The sequence below is a fragment of the Vidua macroura genome, chromosome Z (assembly GCF_024509145.1).
Source record: "Vidua macroura isolate BioBank_ID:100142 chromosome Z, ASM2450914v1, whole genome shotgun sequence".
In the NCBI taxonomy this organism is placed as follows: domain Eukaryota; kingdom Metazoa; phylum Chordata; class Aves; order Passeriformes; family Viduidae; genus Vidua; species Vidua macroura.
Window position 1 is genome coordinate 66,162,275 of NC_071611.1, and position 24,388 is coordinate 66,186,662.

Here is a 24,388-nt window from a genome sequence, read left to right on the forward strand (position 1 = left end):
CCTTGCTGTCCATGTTGTAGGATGAGCTCAGGACAGGTTTGGCTTCCTGGGCTGCCAGAGAACATGGCTGGGTCATGTCCAGCTTCTCACCCACCAGCAATTATCAACACCAGGGGTTGTGCAACCCAGCTGCAGGTTGCTGTGCATAAACTATTTATCACACTAAATCACAGTAGTTTTTTTTTGGGGGGGAGGCTATTTTGATCACCGCATTCTACTTCCTGACTGTAGATAAAGCCCACTGGCAGATCACTGATCTTGCCTGAGAATATTAATGTATTTCTTTGTCAGTCTTCATATTACTATCTATTCTTTGCTGAACAATTTCACATCTTTCACAAAAGGCTTTTGATTGCTTAACAGAGCAGTTTTATCAGAACAAATGCAAATTACTATTTACAACACATTTTTGATTCTCATCTTGGTGTCAAATGGCGTTTCTCTGTTGCTACTCATTTAAGACTTAGACCTTAGAAATGACGATTCACCTAATAAATTAAGAGTATTCACTCTGAGTAAATCTTGCACTCACTGTCTAGACTGTTGGATGATGTTAGATTTCAGCATTTCCCTTATGCTGATCAGATTCAGATTCCTACAGAAGACAGATGTTTGGAATTCTTGAACAACTGTGTCTTGCCTAACAATACACTGAAGAATCACGTTTCAGATGATGGTACTGCTTGTGTGACATCCTCCCATCTCCACTTTTTTTCCAATAAAATGAAATGGAGAAAAAACAGAAGAGGAAAGCAAATAGCATTTATTGTCTAAATAAACATCAGTTCTGTTCCTGAAGTAAATTTTAAGGTATTCCTTTTTACATAAGCTGGGTGTATTAGCAGAAATTTCTCAGAACAGCAATTGGTTTAACCAGGAACATGCCCTTCTAGCCCAAGAATTGAGGTGATAAAGCAATTTCTGAACGACTTTGTTTATATTGGCACAAGGCAGCAGCTTCTAATTTTACCAGGTTAATGACAAAATTAGATACAGCCAATTTGTTCATGTGTGTAGCTGTGCTGAATCTGACAAACCTTACCAGAACAGTTAGAAGAAGTTGTTAACAAAATTCTCACACAGAGAAGTTTACTAGAGATAGAAAACTATCAGCATGAAAGCTGGGAATTGTTTATTTAAGGCATCCTGGACACACTGTGTTAATGTCACCTACAGAATTCAGGTTAAACCCTGAGCAACTGGTTATCTTTTTCTGTCATAAAATGGAGCTCTCAGAAGATTTGCATGTAGCTTTTTTGAGCACCCATCCTTTAGCAACATGCGATACCTTTAAACACAAAGTGTTGTTTTCATGGTGCTTAAAACAGGATTTCTCTCAGCATAACTTGTGTTCTGTCTCATAACAACTTTTTGTGTGTTCTGTATTATTTTTAAGGTCTTCAGACAAGAAAGCTTTTAATTTTTTTTAATATTGTTGTCTTTAACTCTGAAAAAAAATACAAAACATTTTTCCCTCTAATTGCAAACTTGTTAAAGACTTAGTCTAAGCATATTTTCACATTGACCTGGGCTAGGAATAGCCAGTTTTCAGGAAGAATTTCACACATGTGCAACATGGTTCCATGCCACAATCCTATTCCGTATGGTTCACGTGATCTAGAATACACAATTACACCTAGTCAGAAAAACATCCAAAACTTTAAAAACCATGGACAGGAGGCAGCATGTGCTGGTGTTGCTTGATAACTAGCTGATTGTTAACTAGTCAATTGGCAGCTTCAAGTTAATCCATGACATGAAGCTACAAAAAAATGAGACACCAAGTGAATACTCCAAGCATTTGTAACTGAACACTAAGTTTCAGTGTAATACATAAGGAATATGACTGCTAGTTTGTCCAAAGAGTTTGGGGTATTTTGTTTTTATTCTTAAGTGTTAAAGAAAATAGTAATTTTAGCTTTCAAAGTACAGCACATTTGCAATGAAGCTGGATTTCAAACTGAGTTCAATGCTTTTGGTCATCACCGTGGAAATGTGGCTATTCAGGCACAAGAAATTTCTTCGGTACTTTTATTTTTCTTTTCTCTAAGCACAGCATTGGTGACAGCTTTTCTAAATTTAGAGATGTACCAGGAACTAGAACTTTGTCTTTTCAAATCAGATCTCCCTCCACATTCTTTTTGGCATCCTGCACAAAGATTAACCTAACCCCTCTTTGCTGAACAATGCTTTTCAAAGCAGTGCTCTCTGAAGAAAATAATCTAATTTTGTAAAAAAAGTTTATTCTAAAAATTGGCACATCAATGAAAAGATTCCCCTGAAAAGATTCTATTCTTATGTATTGTAACATCTCTAAAATGCCAAAGTTCTCAGTTATGAAGTGTATACCACTTAGAACGGCTTCACATCTTGAGTAAAAAAAGATGCAACAAGCAGAAAGCAGCAAGATTTCAGCAAATGCTAATAAAAACTTTCAGTGCTTCTGACATTAAAGAGTGGTTTAGGTTGGAAGAGACCGTTAAGATCAAGTCAAGCATTAACCCAGCATGGCTAAGGCCAACACTAAACCATATCCCCATGTGCAATATATACACAGCCTTTTAAATCCCTCCACAGATGTTTACTCCCATCACCTTCCTGGACAGCTTGTTCCAATGCTTTTCACCATTTCTGTGAAAAAATTCTTCCTAATATCCAAATTAACCCACCTCTGCCACAGCTTGAGGCTGTTTCCTCTACTCCTGTCCCTGTTCCCCGGAGCAGAGCCTCCCCTAGCTGTCCCCTCCTGTCAGGAGTTGTGCAGAGCCACAAGGTCCCCCCTGAGCCTCCTTTTCTCCAGGCTGAGCCCCTTCCCAGCTCCCTCAGCCTCTCCTGGGGCTCCAGACCCTTCCCCAGCTCCGTTCCCTTCTCTGGACTTTTTGGTCTTTCAAGTTGTGAGGAGCCCAGAGCTGCCCCCAGGATTTGAGGTGTGGCCTCAGCAGGGCCAGCACAGGGACAGTCCTGCCCTGCTCCTGCTGCCACCCCACAGCTGGCACAGCCCAGGGGCCTTTGGCCTTCTTGGCCACCTGGGCACCCCTGGGCTCGTGTCCAGCTGCTGTCACAGCACCCCCAGGGCCTTTTCCAGCCACTTTTCCCCCAGCCTGCAGCTGCAGGGGTTGTTGTGACCCGAGGGCAGGACCCAGCACTGCCCCTGGTTGTCCTTCACCCCACTGGCCTCATCCCATGGATCCAGCCTGTCCAGACCCCCCTGCAGAGCCCTCCTGCCCTCCAGCAGATCCACATCCCACCCAGCCCGGTGCTGTCAGGAACGGACTGAGGGGCCCTCGATGCCTCATCCAGACCTTTGCTGAGGATGTTGAACAGGCCTGGCCCCAGCACTGATCCATGGGAGCCCTGCTGGTGCCGGCCCAGCTGGATGTGCCTCCGTGTCCCATCGCTCCCGGCCCTGCCCTCAGCCAGTTCTTCCCCCAGAGCACAGGGCCCTGTCCATGAGCAGCCAGTTTCTCCAGGAGATGCTGTGGCAGAAGGTGTCAAAGGCTCTGTAAGGTCCGGGCAGACACACCCACAGCCTTTCCCTCATGCTGAGCAGGTCACCTTGTCACAGGAGGGGATCAGGTTGCTCAGGCAGGACCTGCCTCTCCTAAAGCCAGGCTGGCTGGGCCTGATGCCCTGGTTGTCCTGCTCCTGTTGCTGATGGCACTCAAGGTGATCTGCTCCATGGCCTCCTGGCACTGAGGGCAGGGGACAGGCCTGTAATTCTCTGGATCCTCCTTCTGATCATTCCCATAGATCCGGGCCACATTTGCCAACCTCCAGCTAACTAGGACCTCCCCAGTTTGCCTGGACTGCTGGTAAATGATTGGAAGTGTCTCAGTGAGCTCTCTGCCAGCTCCCTCAGCACCCCTGGGTGGGTCCCATCCCACCACTTGCGAATGTCCAGGTGTTCTAGCAGCTCACTGACCATTCCCTCATGGATTATGGGAGCAACATTCTGCCTCATACCTGTCTTGCAGCTCAGGGTGCTGACTAAACAAGGTCAATGTTATATCCAGTTCCTAATGAAGTTTGTCTTTGAAAATAAATAAGTGCATATGCTTGGAAAAAAAATGCAGGCAAAGAATGTCAAGACCCAAATGAACCAGAAGATAACTATAAACTACTTGTAAAACACTAATGTGGCAAAAAACACCTACATCTCAAATGCTTGCAAATAAGAGTCCAAGTAAACCAACAATAAAAATATTGATATGTTGCTGCTTGCTAACTGTAAAGATTTTTTAAAGTGCCAGATAATGTACTCTCATTTTAAAGCATTAAAAAATATTTTAAAATATTTACTTTAAGAAACGAAGAAAATCTAGACCAATGCAATGTGAATTACAACAATAATTCAGTTACTTTTCTAGTTAAAGGCATTAAATTGGTACATTTTTATGATTTTACACAATGCAATGTGATTAAGCCTTACTTAATGACTTTCTTATGTGGGATGTGCTACAGTGAACACCTGACAGTACAAATCAGTGTTATCAAAATGACACATAAGAACTGGGGGATAGGAAGATGTGAAACAAGTGATACAGTAGGAAAAAAAAAAGATTGTCACATTTTTGAAACTATCTTTTTAACATATAAGCATTTTTAGTTATCCTAAGTACAAAAATTAGTCCACTATAAAAGTTCATAGTTTTAACTCACAAATCCAACATGTGCATTTACACATAGCTTACATAACACATTCCAAAAAGGCAAACCACAACACAGCCCTGTTCTCATTTCCTTAGAGAAACTTCTCAGCCAGCCTAATCTGGAAGACACACATCTTCATGACCACCACAAGGATTTCAAGTCACTTATTCTGTTTTCTTTGCTTGTCTTTTCTTAGCACCCTCATGGTGCTGCTCAGAAGGCTGGTCACAGACTGAAGAGCCGTTGGAAGATGTGGGACTTTTACCTTTCAGTTTGGAAGGTGTCTTTTGTGAGCCAAAAAATATTTGGCCCACTGCAGCCTCAAAGGGAGCAAGTGGAGAAGTTGCACACCTTGTCAACATCATTTTTACCTATGAAGAACAAGGATCAAGTTACAATAAAAGTTGTGATGGCTTCACAGGTAAACAAGTTCAAAGCTGAAGGGGTGTATGGCATTTTTAACTTTCTATACAAGGATAAGGCTGTGCCACCACTAACAGAAATCTGCTCATTTTAGCTGAAATCGGTCAAAGAATGCTTTTCTTTCTGACCAACCCTCTTCACACAGCTACAAAGGGGATCTACAGGGAGGCCAGAGAGAGATTTTTCCTCAGGAACTGTAGCAAAAGGACAAGGGGGAATGGGTACAGATTGAAAGAGGAGAAATTTAAGCTGGATTCTAGGAAGAAATTCTTTACTGTGAGGGTGGTGAGATACAGGTTGACCTGAGATGTTGCTGATACCCCAAACCCTGGTAATGTTCAAGACCAGGTTGGATAAAGCCTTGAAAAGCCTGGCCTAGTAGAAGGAGACTCTGCCCATGGTAGGGGGATGGAACTGGATGATCTTTGAGGCCCCTTCCAGCCCTTAACATCGTATGACTCTATGTTTCTATGAGCTATACACAAACAATGTGCACAAAAAAACCTCTGTGTAAGATTAATCATCCTGAGAGTAAATCACATTTAATGCCATACATTTAAGGTGAAGACCAACTTTTATGTTCAAGTTTTGTGCCTTGTTCAAACTGAAAAACTAAACAGAGTGCCTTCCTTCCACTTAAATTGGAATGTGTAATTCCATTTTGAATGTATAGGTCCATAACCAGACTTTGATTATAATTCCAGACAGCCATATTCATTCCATAAAGTTCAGAGATTTAGGTGGGTACCCCTTAGGACACGTAACTTGGAATCAGGATTGAAAAACCTGGTTTTCAGATCTGGGTACTAGAGAAGTTTATATTGCAACAGTTTCTACAGCTTTCAGAGACATGACAAGTTTCTAGGAGATGTTATTAAAGGACTATATCAGATACACTGTTGCTTTATTAGTTTGTTAGTTAGGTGGGTGGTTGAGTTCCTGTCAGTACAACCATCAGTGTAAGGGTTAAGTTACTCCAGCACAGCCGGACAGCCAGCCTCTGTGGACACCTGCAATTTCTCACTTCCAGAATAGCATTCCTTTCCTTCTTCATTTCCAGCATCCACAGTTCAACAATGCCTTTATAATTTCAGATGGAAAATCAAGGACATAAGCTTCAAGTCTTGGCTCCCTAAAGAAACTTCTGCAGAATTAAACTTGTCAGCTCCTTCACAGAAAGGAGACTGGCAACCACTCTTCCACACATTCTCTGATCTGTTCAACACCAGCTCTGAAGCTCTTAAAATTGCCAGATATCTGCTAACAGAGATAATAGAGTTTATATAGATTATATAAGAGTTTTCTTATAAACTAGTAATCCAGAAGAAAGGCATCACCCTGGAAATGAACAAGACTGGAGGGACTGAAGACTTCAATAGAGAAGTAGTGTCTATCTTATTACAAAATAGTTACAGCTTTTTCAAGATAGTTTTGGTATGCCTTCCCTTCCCATCCAAACACTAATTTTATGAATGTTTTAAATCAAATGAGAATCCAGCTGGTTTGTTTTACAGACCCACTGGTGACCGCATAGGTACACACAAAAGACAGAGAACAGGAGAGTTTCTTTCTACAAGAATAAGGCTTTGAGATTACAGACATATGAGCCTGGAACATCAAATACTGAGTGCAAAAATTCCTGACGTTTTTTTCTTTTCCTCCCTGTCTCCTGCATATATTGAACAGAATCAGTAACACAACAGGTCTTCCATTCTCTTGTATAGAGCTCTTGTATAGAACTCTAAACACATGACTTCAGAAGCTGGCCTTCCCAAAAAGCAGCATGCATTTTAATAATTAAATAAAATATTTTCTGTTATTTGGTCACTAGCAACTTTCAAATTCTTACCTTGAAGACAACAAGAAAGATGGTGTATAAAAACACAAGGTTGTGTTTTGCTATTGGCAAGTACTGTCTGCGTTGCAGGGTGAAAAGAATTGCTCCTATTAAAGTTACCTTCACAGGGCTAGAAATCAAACAAAGAATGTTAATTTCTCTTCTCTGCTCTACAGTGGAAGCTGCTTGGAAAGCAATACATGTTCTTAGTGTGCAAAATAATTATTTCTGAATAGAACTAATGAAAACTTGTGGTAACAGTGGTAAGATCCAAAATCCAGCTATAACTACATTAAGATTTTCACTTTATATACTATTACTATGCTTTCTGTCCATAAATCATCAAGTCCAGCACTACTTCTTTACACCCAGCAAACTCCTATTTGAGAAATACTCCTCAAATCAATGCTTCTATTCAGACTTTATATGTCAGACTTTATATGTTCTTCCTCTCCCAATGTATCTTATTGAAGAGTTAAATTACAGAACTCACACTATTTGGACGAGACACAAAAAAAGGTTCCTATACTGTACTCCAGGAGTTAGTTACTCCAAGGAGTTGCTTAAGGTGTTGAAGATAAACACAGTCCAAGTCTTGGTCCACTGTAACACTCCAGCAGTTCTGGGGCTGTATCAGCTTAGACCTGACTGGAGCCAGGCCTGTATTACCAGGTTTTACCAACACATCTGTGCTTACCTGAGACATGCAAAGATTTCCAACCTATTTCCAGTTTACAGCAATCTTTGTTGTGGTACTAAATCCCTTCCTAGGTTTGCAGCCAGAAAGCAAGAGATCTTTGGTCAGTTATCCAGAATTCTGTGCATTTCTTAATCTGCATATGACAGGTACAGGTGACATTCCTGTTATCCCAGAGCATCTATTGTGGATCTGTTCTTCACTGTCTTTTCAGTAGCCAAAAAACTACATCAAATTCCTGCTCAAGAAGCCCAAAAAACAACCCTGTGTACACAGGCATCTCATCCATTTGCAAGACGTTTGATGCTTTTAACTCTGTCACTTAGTTCAATTTAATGCTCTTAAGACTTATACATAAATAAAACTTTTAAAATCTTTTTTGAGTAACTTTGAGCCATACCCACAGTGGAGAAGGAGAATATATGCGAGTGATGCCAATCAGTAGGCATTGTTCTGGTGTTGCACCTGTAAAGACAGTTTTATGTGTGTCTACATTTTTGACAGTCACCTTTTTTCTAGAAGTTTACTTTCAAGACTGCCATTTAGGCACTGACAAGAGAAAGAGAAATTCTAAATACTTAGAATTGCAGAAAAAGCCACCGACTAACACAATCCACAAAAAGTTGAAATATTGCCAAAGAGAAGGATGAATGTCTCTCCTGTTATTCTGTGACTAGGAGTGGCTGCTGAAAAGCAAGATAGCTTTTTAAAAAAATAAAATTATTATTTTTAAAGACCTGACTGTAACCTGGGAAAGATCAAAAGAATTTTAGGAAATTATCACAGTGACCTTATCTTGACTTACAATAATAGCTTGTGGCTTTCCAGCCTGTTTCAATTCTCATTTTACAGAGAAAACCAGGAGGCATGTAATATTCCTCATTCTTTGATTCTGCAAGAGAAGTAACTTTTCCCATCTTGCAGGTAATTTCTGCCATACTGAATAACCAATTTGTACCTTCTCAAATAATTGATGTCTTTGGAGGAAAACAGCACTGGCAGCAAAAGTAAGAGTGACAATGTTCAAAGGAAGCCATCTTAGTGATGCTCAGAACATACACCAAAATTCACTTGAGTATTTCTAGTACCACTGCACTTTCATTTTGGATAGAAGACCATGTCTCTGTATGACAAACTGAGCCAATACAGTTTTCTAGCAACTCTCTTCTACTTTCTGACAAGTTTTGTTGACTTCCCATTTGCAGCTCTTGGGCTGTGAACATTAAATGATTAAAACATCTTCTAGAAGTCTCAAAATTCATTGTCCCATCTTTCAAAGGATACACACTAAAACAGAGTACAAATATGTCCTAATTTTTTTTTTTTTGGCTTCAACCATTGAAAGTAAGCATCCACACAAGGAGCCAGCAAAACAACAGCTAACTTGTTGCAGTTTTTTAAAAAAACTTACTAGGACATCTGCAGAAGCTCATTGGTTTCAGGTTTCCACACTCCTCTCACCAGCTGCTCAAAGTTGGAAATTAAGCCACCACCAGCACCTGAAATTGAAGAATTTATGGCAAGTTTCCACTGACTGCTACCACTACTATGCCATTGCTTCCGGGTGCTAAATGTGGCACCAAAGCCCAGACTTAAAAAGACTTAATCCAACCTTCCATGCAAACAAGACTCAAACGACGGCCATGAAACCTCAGAGGTTGAGATACTCAGGTCTGCCTTTAAGTGACAGCATCTGAACTCATGCAATCATCAGAGTTGCACGTGTTGCTTTCCACAGCAGCACAGAATCCAGCAGAAACAAGATCTGCACAACTACTTTCTGAAGTGACCCTGATGGTGTGGCTGCAAATACAGCTGTCAGGAAGGCGGTTTCCAGAACTCCAAATGGTCGGCAGGCAACAAGGGTCATCCCTATGTTTAAAACCAAGTAATGGTTACAACCCAAAACCCTCAAATACCCAGTTCTCTTCTTCAGCCTCATGCAAGGACACAGCTCTGAGGCAATAATGCTGTTGGAAAGTTCAGCAACAACTACACAGAAGTTTTACTTCTTTATTGTCATCGACTGCTCATCCTGCAGGCTCTCGTAAAACCTTCTGAAGGGAACTCCCCTCAAAGTCCTTCAATGTCACTCTTAATTCAGGTAGAAAATCTGCAGGACAGGTTTTTCCTTCAGGGGACATCAGACTGCATCAGGACAACCATGCCCAGCATAGCAAGGATGGTGCTACAGTTCTGCTGAGAGGCTAGACATTTAAACACCACCCCAAAAAACCCCAAACCCTCAGAAAAAGATGCTGTGCATGTTACCTCTGGCCCAGCCCACAGCCACCATGATAAAACAGGCATCTTTGTAGACAGTGTCTGCATGTGCAATGCCATCTGTGATCTTCCAAGTCCTTGTGACTTCTTTCATTCCTGCCATCAGAAGACGAAGAGGCAAAAAGGAAAAGCAGCGGCAGAATATGTCTTCTGGGCAGTAAAACACTAGATACCTGAAAATCATCAGAAAAAAAACATTAGCCACATTTTTGCTAAGGAACTATCTTTTCATAATCTTTAAAGATATTTTTGGAATATGATTAGCAATGCCTGATATATTACTGACAACTCAAAGCCTCATGGTACACATCTTGGAACAAATTTGAAAAGCTTCTGAGCACACCTGAGCTTTTGCACCAAAACCAAACACTAATGCCTCATTGTCCCAGAGAAGAATCTGTTGAAGTCCACGTGAAACAGCTTTACATTTTTCCAGTTGTTCTACACCTTATATATCACATTTTTATAATTCAAGTCATTAAAGTGGTATCTGATTGACTTTGTGTGGTTTATCTTGTGAGTTATTTTTTGTTTAGTTCGGTGTAGGGGGGTTGTTTTGTTTTGGCTTTTTGTTTGAGATTTTTTTTAAATAGGATTACAACAGGGTGGTAAATTAAATGCTGACTCTGTGCTTCCAGACTCTAGGTACCTGGAATTGTATAACTTCAGCAAGAATGCCTTCACTAGTTAATGTCATACCAAATGAAATGCATGGCTATTTTTAAACACATTTAACATCTTAGTATTCACCAATTCTAGCTTTTCCAGCTTGCCAATTACAAGCACATTTCTTTATTCAAAGCATTGAAGGAACACTACGCAAAATATCTTTGATCAACTTGCTTTTAAAACCAAGGAAAGATGGCTAACAGTTAAATCTTAAGTGACAGTAAATTTTAAAAAGATTAGATTATGTAGTGTTTAATGTCTTCAATTATAAATAAAATTCAGTTCTTACTGAGACATTCACAAAAACCCAATCAAGATTAAGTATCTTGATTAAGTTATCCTAAGTAGATTATTTCAGCACAGGAGTAAGAGTAGTAATTGCATAAGAGCAGAGAAAGTGTTTAAAAAGAAGGATCAATTTTGTTTTCTTAAAAAAAAAAAAAAAAAGAAGCTGTCCCTTGCTTTAAGGTTTTTGTTCTCAATGCTGCATACCAAGAATTTCTGAGGCCCTTTATCTCTTATTGTAAAGTCAGATGCCCCTGTATGCAACCAGGCTTCAGCTGATATGAAGCCAAAGACGTAGAGAGAGGATGTATTTTACAGGCTACTGCAAAAAGCCATTTAAGCCACCTACTCACAAGACAACTCACACCAGAATTAATTTAGATCTGCAGAATGTGGGTTTAGGACCCTGAAGCACTGGTGACAGGACTGAGGCTGGCACTGTAATCCTGCCTGTAATCTCTGCTAACAGTAGATGCCGCTGTCCTACAGACTAGGCGCATTCCTCAAGCCCAGCACAACTCCACTCACTTTCCAGTTCCAAGTCTGGCTTGGGGAATTTAATTTTGCATGAGCTGAGACCAGGAATTAAGGTTATTACACTCAGGAAGAGGAAACTTTGTAAAGCTGGAAGCTTAAAACATTTCGTAACATTCACAACTCCTCACTAAAACCTCGTTTAATTTTTGCACAGCAAATCACATTTGACCACAGTGAGTTAAACAGAAATCCTGTTCTCTTCAAGTGTTCTCCTAGCTTGTGTCACTGGATGAAACAAGCAATCAGTCTGCCCACATCAGACTAACACAACCACAGGCAAGTTCTGTAAGCTCTGGTAATAATTCACTAATAATACATATTATTAATTTTACCAAATTAAATATGTCATCTTCTACTACAACACAAAGATCATAAAACTAATACATATATCCAGACAGACAGAAACACTTGCTTTCATTTTAATGAATTCGCAATTGTAAAACTTACGGGGCAAGTGGAACTAAAGGATTTTAAGCAGGCCAGACTATCTAAATATAGTGATTGATATTTTTTGAATTCAAAACCCCACTGCTGCTCATAACTTTTGTTAAGTTTGAAGTTTTCTTCAAAGATCACTTTCTGGAACAAACTAACTCCACTGGAAGGCCACATTTATATGAAAATAACTCCAGAATTTTTTTTTAACTCCAAAGCAGGCCAAATTGCTTAATACTTGATTCAATCATACAACTGAGTAGCTACTGTCTTCCACCACAACACCCACCCATCTGAGAAGGAATGAAATACAGAAAAAAAATGTGTCTGGTAGTAGGAACTGGAGGAAAGATGTGTCTTGGAAACTCAGTTACAGAAAAATCCAAAATTTTTACATCAGCCAGGTTCTGGTCTTCAAGAGCTACTTTTTAAAATTTGACTGCATTTATGACATACCTATGTTCAGTAAATCAGCAACTGAATAACTTTATTAAAAAGTAATGTTTGCAGCTGTTTGACCAGGAGTACTAAAAAAACCAAAGATAAGTCTAATCTAGCAACAGAGCATTTTGTTACAGAACAAGTTGTAAGAGTTGCTCTCCATTCTCAGAGAACAGGATCATAGCTGCTGTGATGTTATCTATGAATGAAGAGACAGCATCCAAATCCACAACACTTTTAAGTAAAAATTCTGATATACATGGAACTTGGATGGCATAGTATCAGTTTACAGCACACAACTTCCTTAGAGCCAATATCACTCATCTTACCCAACTGTGGCTGCTTACCAGACTGAGGATGCCAGGAGAATATTTATGGTCTTTGCCAGAAATGCTACTGGAGGTTCACCAAGCATCAACGAAGACAAAACTGAACCCCCAAAGCAATAAAGCATTGCACTAAACCAGCAGGCCAACGGACTTCGGATCGACACTTCCACAACTCCTGTGTTTAAAAAAAAAAAATGTATGAACAGAAATGAAAACGGGAGAATATCATCATGTTTTAAAGGTCAGTATTTTTCAATTTAGTTCCTTCAAGTAATGAAAAATCTTCCAGCAATTGGCAAGCTCTCACAGGAAAATCCTCCAGAAATACAAACCTCAGGGTACGGTGACTTTAACTTACACTCCTAAACAGAAGTGAAAGGCTGACAAAGTGTTCTCTGAATATATTTTGTGCATTAGTTTGTTATATCTGTGTACCAAGAGGAAAAAGCTTTCAGAGCATGGCAGTGAGGTCTTGTTAACAGCCTGACACAGGGACACACTTGCTTTCAAATTTGTATTAAAAACACCTAAGTGGCTAATCTAAACAGGATTGCTGACATTTGAAGGGTCATTCTAGGAATTCCATTTCTGCTTTTGAGTGTTCCAAGAATTCAAGGTAACTGTTTTCCCTTCTTTTTTCATAATATTCTGCTGTGATTGCTGGCCAAAATGAAAACAGCATCCAAGATAATTATCAAATCGTTTTCACCTGCACTCTTGAAGAGAGGAAAAGAGGTTGCCTTGAACTATAATAATAAATGTAAATTTTCCTCATTATTAAAAGGTGGTTTGTTCCATCATCTTCAAAATGAACTAGCATTTTAAAATGCAAATTAACTATGCCAAAAAGAGTACTTAATATTAAAAGATTATACTGGAGGTAATAGGAAGTATTAACTATTTTCAGAGGAAAAAACATTTTACCAAAGCTAGAAAAATCCTCAAGTAGTTGTTTTGACTATTTGCTTCCACTTTAAAAGTTCAGTGTTGCCAAAGCTTCCCCTTTACACTGGTTCTGAGCTGTTTGCCTGAATGAGTTTAATGTTCCATAGTCCAAAGGCTGAAGTTCATAAAAGCATTACTGTCTGCCCCAAAATGAAATTTGACATCTGTTCCCAATTGAGAGTAGAAGCTTTGGTTTATCAGGCATTCCTGTGGGAAAAGAAGCTTCTTACCCAAGATGAGAGGCTCAAATATTTAAAAAAGCATACAGCACTCTCAATACAATTCATTAAATGTATTAACAAGACTGTTCCAGTTTTAGTGTTGGCATAGATATCAAGTACTGCAGCACTATCTAAATGCCCATGTAATAGTCAATTTATAAAAATGAGCACTCCTAAGCATTACAGAAAACCTGAATATAAAATAACATCTCTTTTATTTTTAACTATTTTGTAATTTATTTTCCAAACTGCAGTACCTAGTGCTCCAAGTTAAGACACTTGCAAATTATTAATGGCCTGTGTTTACTACTTTTGGAGTAGGTTTAAAATTAGGTCTCTGTTCTCTCTTCAGATTCATTCTTCTGCTTTCCAACAATCACCAGCTTCTCCACACTTCCTTTTCCTCACAACTACCAGCAAGTGGTTTTCAGTTTTGAGGGCACATCCAGATTGCCCTCTACCAGTAAGCTCCACAACTATGCAGGTAAATTTCTTCATTTTACAAGTAAAAGGTCAAGAAACTGGAACCTCTTTTGCACTTCAAGGTTTTTCTGTTGGTCAGCACTAGAAATGGCTCAAATGCCAGTTTTTAATAATTCATACCCGCTTTCTAACAAGGAACATACCCAATACAGAAGGCAATCAGGAAAAAAACTAATTTAAAGATCATCTTCAGATGATCTTTAGATACTAATTTAAAGATCATCTTAGCATTGCTACCTAAATTATTACTACGGTGTAGCCTTTCAGAAGACAAATTCAGTTTTAAGTAGGTCACATGTTTTTATACAAAGTGGTCATTTATATTTGTCCTCTGATGCATCCTCTAAAATTAATGAGGCATCACACAACCATGCAATGTTGGATCTGCCAGAAGGCCACTAGCCCTGCAGATATACACTTCAGAAAGTCAAGGAAAGGTTTCAAAACACAAGGACTAATTTTGAATATAGTTTTAAGAATTGTTCCTGAACAATAGTAGCATTAAAAAACAAACAAACAAAACCAAGGAGAAAAAAAAACAAAAAAGCCCCAAACAAAACTAAAAAAGCAAAACAAATACAAAAATACACAAACTAAACAAACCCTTACCAACTAACTATTTCTGTCAATGGGATTATATCTGCTTTGAACTTTTCTGCATGTTCCGAATAGGCAATACTACACACACATCTATTGAGCACACCAGGAGGATTTGTACATATTTTGTCTTTTGTATATATTTTGTCTAGTACCCCATTCAACCATATACAGTATCATTAGCTAAGATAAAGGATTTATAGAGTCAGACTTAACAGAGCAAAACTATGCTGAAGAAATTACTTCTCTTCAAATCACCTGAAACACATAATAGAAAAATGTCAGGAACAAACCAAATATGACACATCCTCAACCATCACCATCTTTTGCTGTCCCTCAATCCCAAAAAAAGAAAATTGCCAGTTCTACAACTGGCTGGAGTTACAAGCAAGCAACTCCTAAGCCATCCTAAAAGCACTAATCAAGAACTCTTCATTTAAAACACGCAGAAAGCAATAAGTTGGTTGTCACTGCTGTAGTTTGCCAGTCACTAGTGAGCAAGAAAGCCTGGCTAGGAGGATTGGAAAAGTCTCAGTGTGCATCCATCCACAATCCAAATGCCCACACTGAATTTGATTTTAAGCAGTGGGGGTGGGTTGGTATTTTAATGAGACAGTAATCTGGGGTAAAATAAATGTGGCTGTAACTTGACCACATACTTCTTACATCACCAGGCACTCAAGGCTATCCTGTTATTTCCCTGTCAAATATAGCTACTGTTGCAAGTTTCCAAAAAGAACATAAAATCTAGACAGCATTAATATATCCATACTGAGTATTCATAATAACTGCTATTTCAGTTATGATTTAATGCTCAGTTCAAACCACTTGAGAAGTGAGAAACAGGCCAGCAGGCAGTCACCTGGATTACAGTTATTAATTCCAAGTATTAGAAAACAGTCAGGAGTTCTGAACTACCAGCTATTAAGCTGAGAAGAAAAAAAAATTAGGAGCATGGATCTGACCAGACTTCTGATAGCAATTTTACTTTTTGTAACTGTTGTCTCACTAAAACTATACTGATGTGAAGCAAACAGGCCTCTCATCTTCATCTTTAGGTATGCCCATTCCAGAGGAAAGTTTAAAGGTATTGCATGATAACATCAGAAAGTCCCTTTCTAAATGGAACAGACACATTACACAATGCCATAGCCCAGCACCTATCAAAAACTGTAGCAGCATTAACAAAGTTTGATGAAGATTCTAGAATATATAAGCACTTTATACCAGTCTTCACAGTCTGTTAAGTGCATTTCCTCAGCAGACGGTCAAAATTCACTTTGGAACACTTAGGAAGGAACCAAAGAACAAGCTCTCACTGAATAGTGCAGAGCCTTAGAAATCTGAGGCAAGCAGCAGCTCCCAAATTTACACTATAATCCCTAAAGCCAGCTCAGTTTCCTACACAGTTATCACCTGGGATGCAGTTACTGTAAACATGTCTAAACCCACACCAGAAGTAGCTTAATTCAAAACACTGAAACAAGGCCAGCGTCTACATTTGTGACAGAAAAAAAAAAAAAACCAAAATCAAAAACAAGAAAAAAAAAAAAAAAAAAAAAAGAAACACACACACAAAAAAAAAAAAAAAAAAAAAAAAAAAAAAAAAAAACCACACCAAAAAACAAGCTTGGGGTTAACAGCCACTGGGTAAAAGATTTTCTGGAAGAGAGCAGGCAGAGACTGAAATGCCTTGATGTGCTCTCATACAAAACCTCGTTAGTGGAAGTGGAAAGCTTTGCTAAATTCACTTTACAATCTACAGGGTACAACGCTGACAAGCCACTGGCACGGGACCTACCCATGAGTCCTGAGCTGTTTGCTACAAAGCAAAAAGGCCTTAACACCCCGCTGGGCGTGTGAAAAATGTGAAGTCTAGTATCTCTCCTCTCAGATTCAATTCTGGGCAGAGAGATATTGGCCTGTGTTACACACACCTACTCTGCATAAACCTAACTTCGAGGGGCCTCAGCCCTTTTACTCCTGAGACTTCAAAACTGAAACAAACAAATAACTGAATAAAAAAAATAAAAGTTTTCCAACAAAACTCTTGGCCAATTTCGCCAGCGCCTCTTAAGTTCTGGAAAGCGAGAAAAGCTTAGCTGGGCGTCCTCTGTGGGCAGTGAGACACCGCTTATGGGCAGATGGGCTAATGCAGGCAGCAGACAATCCCATCTGCACGGCCATGGGGTAACCGGGACGGCGGCGCCCCTCGGGACCCCATCCTCACCCTGCCGGGGCTGGGCACCCCGCGGGACACACGAGGCGCAGGGTCGGGGCAACACAAGGGAAACACCGGGATTGGGATGGGGGTGTGGGGTGTCCACCCCGTCCCGTCTCGCCCCGCTCACCCCGCTGCTCCTTCAGCGCCAGGACGGAGGCGACATAATGCGCTAGGTCGAAAAAAGGGAACATGCGGAGGCGGGAGAAGCTCAGCGGCACCTGCCACAGCTCCATAGACGGGCACGGAGCTCCCGGAGCGGCTGCCAGGTACGGGAAAGGCAGGAGAGCCCTCAGGACGCGGCTTGGCCGCTCCCGGCCGCCGTCAGCGCGGGGCGGGGCGGGCGCGGTGCCTCACGGGGCAGTCCCTCCCGCGGCTCGGGGCTGCGAGGTGGCTGCTCTGGCTTTTGTTTGCCCTTTTTTGGTCAAAGTGCTGGTAGTCCTGCTCCCTGCGCAGTTTGGGATCGATTATGGCCTCCCTCAGAGGCACTCCTGCGTTTGTGCTGTTTGCCTGCGCACCTCGTGCACAGGTCACTACACTTACCCTGATACATTTTTTTTTTTCTTTCCTGTTAAATATTTCTGAAGCTCATCAAGAATACTTAGCATTACCAGCGTGTACGGTCGGTTCCACATTTGGTCTTTCCCAGGTTGATGCCGTCTATTCATCAGTTACTGGGGGTATTAATGTACACCTGATGCTGTCAGCGCTCAGCAGAAACTCTTTAATGCACCTTTACATTCATTTTGATAGTGAAGGCTAACTTTGCCTCCTTAAAGATCTATATCCAGTGCTGCACCAATCCCACAGTATTTTTAGTAAAGCTAGTTTGCTCGTGAACTGCCCAAGTGAAACATTTTCAAAGATCCGCTAACCCCAAGATACATGATGTTTGTTTTGTCTTTGTTCACCAGACTCAGAGGATCTGAAGGGAATTCATGTAATTAGGATGGTTGGGGTTGGAGGGGACCTTAAAGCTCATTCATGGGCAGGGATACCTTCCACATTCCCAGGTTTCTCCAAGCTCCATCCAGCCTGATCTTGGACTCTTCCATAGGGATGGGGCAGCCACAGCTTCACTGGGCACCCTGTGCCAGGGTCTGACCACACTCACAGGGAAGAATTTCTTCCTCATATCTTATGTAGATCTATTTCAGTATGAAGCCCTTCCCCCTTTGTCCTCTCACTACACGCCCTTGTAAACAGTCTCTCCATCTTTCTGAAAGGCTCCCTTCAGTTTACTAGTTTGTGAATTTTTGGCTGATTTCCCTACTAAATGTTCCCTGAACTGTTTCTGTCTTTTCCATTCAGCTTCCACATGCTGGTGAAAAGAACTCTTAAAGGCCCCAAGTTTTGCACACTGTATGGTGAAGTTAAACAAAGCAGTCTGAAGATGTGCAACTTTCACAGGTGCTCTTGAACTTGATCTTTGCCTACCAACAACTAATTTCAGGAAATAACAGATTGTAGAATCATTCTGGGGAAAAGGTTTATGCCACCCAACATAGCAAACACTTGAACTTTTCCCAGAATAATTTCAGCTTGCTATGAATAGTGAGCTATTATTTTCATTGATTTGCCTTTTATCAGTACCATATTCACAGAATAAGTTCCTATTCTCAGTGTCTCTTCCTTTCTGTGCATCCAGTGACTCATTTGCTCTCTGATAATTGACCCATGTGAGTGCAGCTTGTTTCTATTTCCTGGCCATTTCCATCTTCATTTCATCTACATGAAGAGATCCCGATGTAGTCAAAGTGATCTCTTACTAGCTTGTCATTAACAAATCTAATTCTTATTTTCTGTCGTGCTTTCGTGTAGACTCAGAAACCAGAGTTTGTTTTTCTAGAGGTTTTCTAGAGCAGAATATTGACTTGCCCCAGTTTATAGGTAATGAGACATAATACATTAGTAAACTGCATTCTGTGGCAGAAATCAGCTCAGCATAATTTTGTTTCCCTCTGAGCAGGGCTCTGTGTCCGTGCAGCTGCAGCCACGGAACTACTGACAGGATTTAAAACGATGTAGTCTTTTTCACTCCTTGCAGTACTGGTTTATCCCCACCGAGTGGCATCCGTTTCATTGCTAGGCAGTGAAAACTACTCAGGCTATCTATCAGTATGTGATCATAGAAGGAGAGGGAGGGAAATTAAAATGGCAGTGACCACAAGGAACGTACAGTGACACCAAAAAAAAGTCGCAATTTGGGCCAGCAACATCTGCAGTGCAGACACCACTGTGCCTGCAACTTGTTAGAGATACCCAAATTCTTTAACATGCCAGCAGATATACCTCTACTGGTGCTATTTTGCAGCAGATCAGCAATACCTGCCTGAACTTTCAATTTTTAGTCAGGTCCTCAGATACATAATACTGCACTGTCACTACACCTGAAGTGTTGCTCTCCAAAGCAGAGTTGAGCTGGTTTGGGCTTGGGTAAATTCCTTCCGTGAGGCTGGTGTGGGGCTGTGTTTTAGAGTTGTGCTGAGCTCAGGGGTGAAGATACAGAGATGTTTTTGTTATTGCTGAGCAGGGATTGAACAGAGCCAAGGCCTTTGCTTTTTCTCATTCTGAGGAGACCCAGCTAGGACAGGTGACCCCAGCTGATCCCAGGGATGTTCCAGACCATGTGACATCATGTTCAGTATATAAGGTGGGAGGGAAAAGTAAGGGGGGACATTTAGAGTGATGCCATTTGTCCTCCCAAGTCACTGTTCTGTGTGATGGGACCCTGCTCTGCTAGGAATGGCTGAACACCTGCCCAACCATGGGAAGCAGGGAATTAATTCCTTGTTTTGCTTTGCTTGTGTGAGCAGCTTTTGCTTCCCCTATTAAACTGTCATTGTCCCAGCCTATGAACTTTTACCCTTCCAATTCTCTCCCAAGTCCCACTGGTGGGAGAGTGAGAGGGTGGCTGCATCGGGCTTGGCTGGTGACTGGGGTTAAACAACACAGAGGTAGCTGGTGTGGAGGTGGATCTCACAGCAGTGAGGTGGGAGAGCATGTTAACCACCACAAGTTAAACAAGAAAGACATTTTGATGAGTTTTCTACCTCCAGCAGGAAATAAGAGCAGCAGTTTCTCTAAGACTGCTGGTGACCAGGGAGAGATTCCTGTGTGTTCAGAGTGGCATCTTAGCAGAGCAGAGAACAGAGGAAGCCACCAGAGATAAATCAGACCACAGAAAACAGTCTGCATAATAAAAGTAGAGTAACAAATAAGAAAACATAACATTTGATCAATTTTCCCGCTGTCCTGGATATCTCAGCAATAATTTAAAGACAGCAAGGAATAAAACAGCTGAAATAATCCTGTTCATCCTTGAGCCAAGTATACCGATGCTGAGAGAACTGTGTCAGTGTGAGCTGATGGTATTAGTGTGTAAGCTAGGTACACCTGTCTCTGTGTGTAACAATTTTTTTGAATTTTACTGATTTAAAACTGGAAGAATAGATGCCCCTTTCTTCATAAACTGGGAGCAGGCTAATAGTGAGACCTGAGCAGCATGAATATAAGAATTTTAATTAGCACAAATAGCACAAATATAAGAATTTTAAAGATGGAATGTTATGTTGTATAAGTGGAAAGCTCAATGTGAAATCAAAGCACAAGCCTGAACTGACTCTCTTGCTCAAGAAATGTTATCCTGACCTTAAAAAAACCCACTGTAAACACCTGCTGAATAGTTTCCCAACTTGCACATTCTCCAGAGTACTTTTCAGCAGGATTATGCTAATTTTTGTGCTTGAAAAAAAAAGGTCTGTGTATTTAGCATGGAAGTATAGCTGGTGAAGTTGCTGCTTAATGTGGGATATGTTTATTTAGTGTTTTATTTCATAATGTCTGTTGGCGACCCTACAGGCAGTGACCTGGAGTTCAAAAATAGTGCCTTAGGGGGAAAAAAAGGAGTAGAACTTCTTTAGTATATTTCATCAGTATGCCTCAAAACTCTTACTCTTCTTCCCCAAATAAAGAAATTAGATATAAACCCTTTCTATGAATTATTAGGTTGAGTTTTTTTATCTTCTAAGAAGATCTCTTAAACTAAAGTCTGTGCATCAAAATCAAGTCAGATGAAAATAGTAATCTTTGTCACAACATGGAAATGGACATTTCCACTGTCTCCTCTCATCCTGCCACATTTGTGATTTGTAGCCATGTGTCACACTGCTGTCTTGTCTCCTTCCAAACAAATTCTTACTCTGCTCCACAGTTTTCTGTCTTGCTTCTCTGTTTTCCAACAGTTTTTTATCCCCATCAAGCTGTTTACTTTGATCTTCTAGAACATTTTCCGCTGTTCCCTCTCTTACCAGCACCATATATTCATCAACCTTGCATATTTCTTTCTGTGTCACTCTCTACAGCTTGCCTAGTTTTCTTGCTTTCTCCATGGCATCTTCAGCATTTACTCATGGCTTAGTACACCTGTCAGATTCCTGTCTGTCTCTGAGAATCTGGCTATTCATTCCACTTTTGTCACCTTACTTGTTCATGCCTTCAATCATAACTCGAATACTCAGGCCCCACCTTTACCTTTCTGCACATTCCTGCTTCATCACTCTGGTTACCCTCCTTCTTTTCCAGTTTTCCTACAGAAGGTCAGATCCTGTATCCTTTCAGATTTTCTGAAAAAAATTGAGAAAATAAATAATAGGAAGTTCAGATGGCCAGGTTTCTCCTAACACAACACTACTCTGGTTTATTTTCCTTGCATGCTGGTTAATGCCAATCTAAATTGCAAAGTGCAGAAATAATACTTTTTTTTAAAACTGAGCAGTGGTGTTCTCTGATTTACATCCACCTCAGCTGCATCCTGACTCATGCCAGATTAGATTCTCACAAGTATTTAAGGATCCATTTAAAATTTCTCTTCTCCTGCAGCCTTTGAAGCAGAAGCATTGTGTTTTTTCCTAGGTGAAGCCTAGGACTGTAGCAGCTGTAGCCAGTTCTGCTGGCTCTATCTAAGAAGTCCCTGGTGTCTACCCTTAGGTCATGGATTCAAAAGTAGGCAAAAGTGTGTGCTTCAGGCTATGGATGTATACAAAAAGAGTTTGGATGTCTGTAAAAGAAGTATTCCCATGTTTTGTATCTTTATTGCAGTAGTAAACTCAGTCATGACTTCACATAGAGTTTAATTGAAGTTAACAAAAATTAGGATCTTGGCTGCTAGGCCTCTCCTTAGCATATTTTATTCCTTAACAGTATTCTTTCTGAAAGGAGCTGATTTATAGAGTAGACTTTAACTCTTATTACCTTGCTTATCTCTCTACTGCATCATTAGATATATCACTTGCTGATTAGTTGATGGGACTGAGACAAGCTTCAACCCTCTGCTGATCCAACCAAGGTTCAAAGGATGCCTTTCCCTTCAGTTGTGACTTTCTCTCAGCAATGGCATGCAGGAGTTCTTTACCGTCACTGTCTTGTAATGTCCCCAAGGTGAGCTTTTGGTGATTGTATTGACTTGTGGATCAGCTCCAACAAACACTGAGCACCTCCCTGTCCTCTCAGTAAGTACCTTATTCTCAGGACTGGGTGCTCAAGGCACCTACTGTGCCTTTCATCACTGTAATGCAGCAGTTGTGGGCCTGCTTCATCCAACTGCTCAGGATTTTCTTTTTCTGGAAAAACACATGTCAATAATAGCCACTGCTAGGTAATTTCAAGGTTGTAATCAATCACAGCTGGCAATACATTCTTCACATATTCTTGTTATATATTAACATCATATGTATATAACTTAATAGTTTCATATAACTTAATAGTTTCAAATGAGGCCAAAGCCCATTGCATTTAACTCCCTGTGTATATGTAGCAAAATAAACATCCTTGCTTACTGTAACTCACTATCTCTATAAAAAAAAAAGCTAGGAAAAGCAGTGGTTTGGGGCAGGTCATCCTTCAGGTCAGGAGAAACATAAGGGGACAGAACAAAATTTTCTCCTCCAGATTATGCTGTTTATATACTTTGTCAAATCCTTGACAGTCTGGTCTTACCCAAGAGCTGCTGTAGAAGGGAAGAAAAGCATATAGGAAGACCTCAAACAGTACAAATGACAGGCATCAAACTACTCCTGTGCAGTAAGTCCTGCTGCATTCACTGGCTTTTCTGTGTTACATATATCAGCAGGGCAAAAGCCCAGGTCTTTAAAGTTCATTAGATACCAGTGGATTTTAAGAGTTCCAAGAGCTCCAGGCATCTAGCATTCAGGGAGCATAGGATCTGGGACTGCTGATTGTCTCAGATTTTAAATTGTTTTTTAATCAGATCTATTTATGTGAAATATTACGCAGCTCATAAAAATACTGTTTGGTTTGGATCACATCTGATAAGCTTCCCTGCTTCCCTGGGAAAAGAGAAAAGCAAGGCACGTTTCCATGCATACAGTGAACATAGATGCTTCCATCAACATCTGACAATTTTAAAATACTCTTTATGCTTGAATTTAACCTGGTAATCTTACATTTCTGATGCCTTTTTTTCTGCTCCTTTGCTGAGTTGCTCCATTCACAGTGTTATTTAGAGCTAATTTTGTTAAATACTGATAGGCCTTGTAATGCACTACACATTCAGCAAATGAGATCTCAAATAAAAAAGAGCAATGCTGGCAAGATATTGCATGTTTTCTACCCTATCATGTAAACTTCATGGAATACCCTAATGCAAATGCAACTGAGCCCAAGACTGGACCTGAGATGACAGCTTCAGGATAGTAATTTTTCCTCCTCCATTTGCTTTTACAGAATGGTGTCCTGTGATATTCTATTTAGGGCTTCAGGACTGAACAAATAGTCTGTTCTGCATGAGAAAGAGGAGCTGTCCTATTTAAGGCAGAGTGCAGAGCAACTGTCTTCCTTCCCTCTCCCATTTTACCTTGCAGGAATCAGTATCTGTGGAGATACTTGACTGGACACAGTCCTGGGCAAACAAGTCTAGGTGACATGGCTTGAGCAGGAGGCTAGATCAGATGATCTCAGGAGTTCCCTGCCAATGCAAAGAGTTTTGGGATTGCTTTAATCTTGGAAATGTTTTTTTCCATAACCTTTATTTTTTTTTTCTCAGGGTTGTTTCCTGACCAATTCCTGCTGCAGCAAAGGCAATGTAAAACCAAGCTGGGACTCTGTCAGTTCCTGCAGAGGGACAAGTCCAAGCTGAGAGTTGTGAGCTTGTGTCTGCAAAGTCACTGCCCATTATTCAATAAATTTTCAGTGCATCATCAGTCTAACTGGACAGATGTGGGGGTGTGTGCTCAGAAGTTGTCTAGTGCCATAGCTACCACCTGACAAACAATTTGTGGACCATACTTCCAACTACTAGATTCTGGGAAAGATTAG

General features: G+C 40.5%; 1 protein-coding gene and 1 long non-coding RNA gene across 5 annotated transcripts; one reads left to right on the top strand and one right to left on the bottom strand.

Moving 5' to 3' along the window:
• Window positions 1-4,280: 4,280 nt before the first annotated feature.
• On the bottom strand, window positions 4,281-17,373 carry TMEM38B (transmembrane protein 38B). Of its 3 annotated transcripts, none has more exons than XM_054003086.1 (6): window positions 17,184-17,373; window positions 12,605-12,761; window positions 9,879-10,063; window positions 9,019-9,106; window positions 6,923-7,040; window positions 4,281-5,021 (listed from the first exon to the last, which is right to left on the bottom strand). In XM_054003086.1, the coding sequence occupies exons 1-6, from the start codon at window positions 17,287-17,289 to the stop codon at window positions 4,815-4,817; spliced, it is 861 nt and encodes a 286-aa protein (XP_053859061.1). In that variant the 5' UTR covers window positions 17,290-17,373; the 3' UTR covers window positions 4,281-4,814. The 3 variants fall into 3 exon arrangements, with proteins under 3 accessions (XP_053859061.1, XP_053859063.1, XP_053859062.1); XM_054003088.1 differs by having other exon boundaries at window positions 4,932-6,330; XM_054003087.1 differs by having other exon boundaries at window positions 4,932-6,333.
• Window positions 17,374-17,415: 42 nt separating this feature from the next.
• On the top strand, window positions 17,416-24,279 carry LOC128821782 (uncharacterized). 2 transcript variants are annotated; one of them, XR_008441230.1, is made up of 2 exons: window positions 17,416-17,993; window positions 24,117-24,279. It is a non-coding gene; the product is annotated as an uncharacterized LOC128821782 (long non-coding RNA). The 2 variants fall into 2 exon arrangements; XR_008441231.1 differs by having other exon boundaries at window positions 17,416-17,582.
• Window positions 24,280-24,388: the final 109 nt, after the last annotated feature.

Excerpts from the sequence above, each read along its gene's own strand:
- TMEM38B (XM_054003086.1), bottom strand. The coding sequence starts at position 17,289 with ATGGAGCTGTGGCAGGTGCCGCTGAGCTTCTCCCGCCTCCGCATGTTC. Across the intron at positions 12,762-17,183 it reads GGCGCTGAAGGAGCAGCGGG|GAGTTGTGGAAGTGTCGATC; the intron begins GTGAGCGGGGCG and ends TTTTAAACACAG. Across the intron at positions 9,107-9,878 it reads GGCTGTGGGCTGGGCCAGAG|GTGCTGGTGGTGGCTTAATT; the intron begins GTAACATGCACA and ends CTTCAATTTCAG.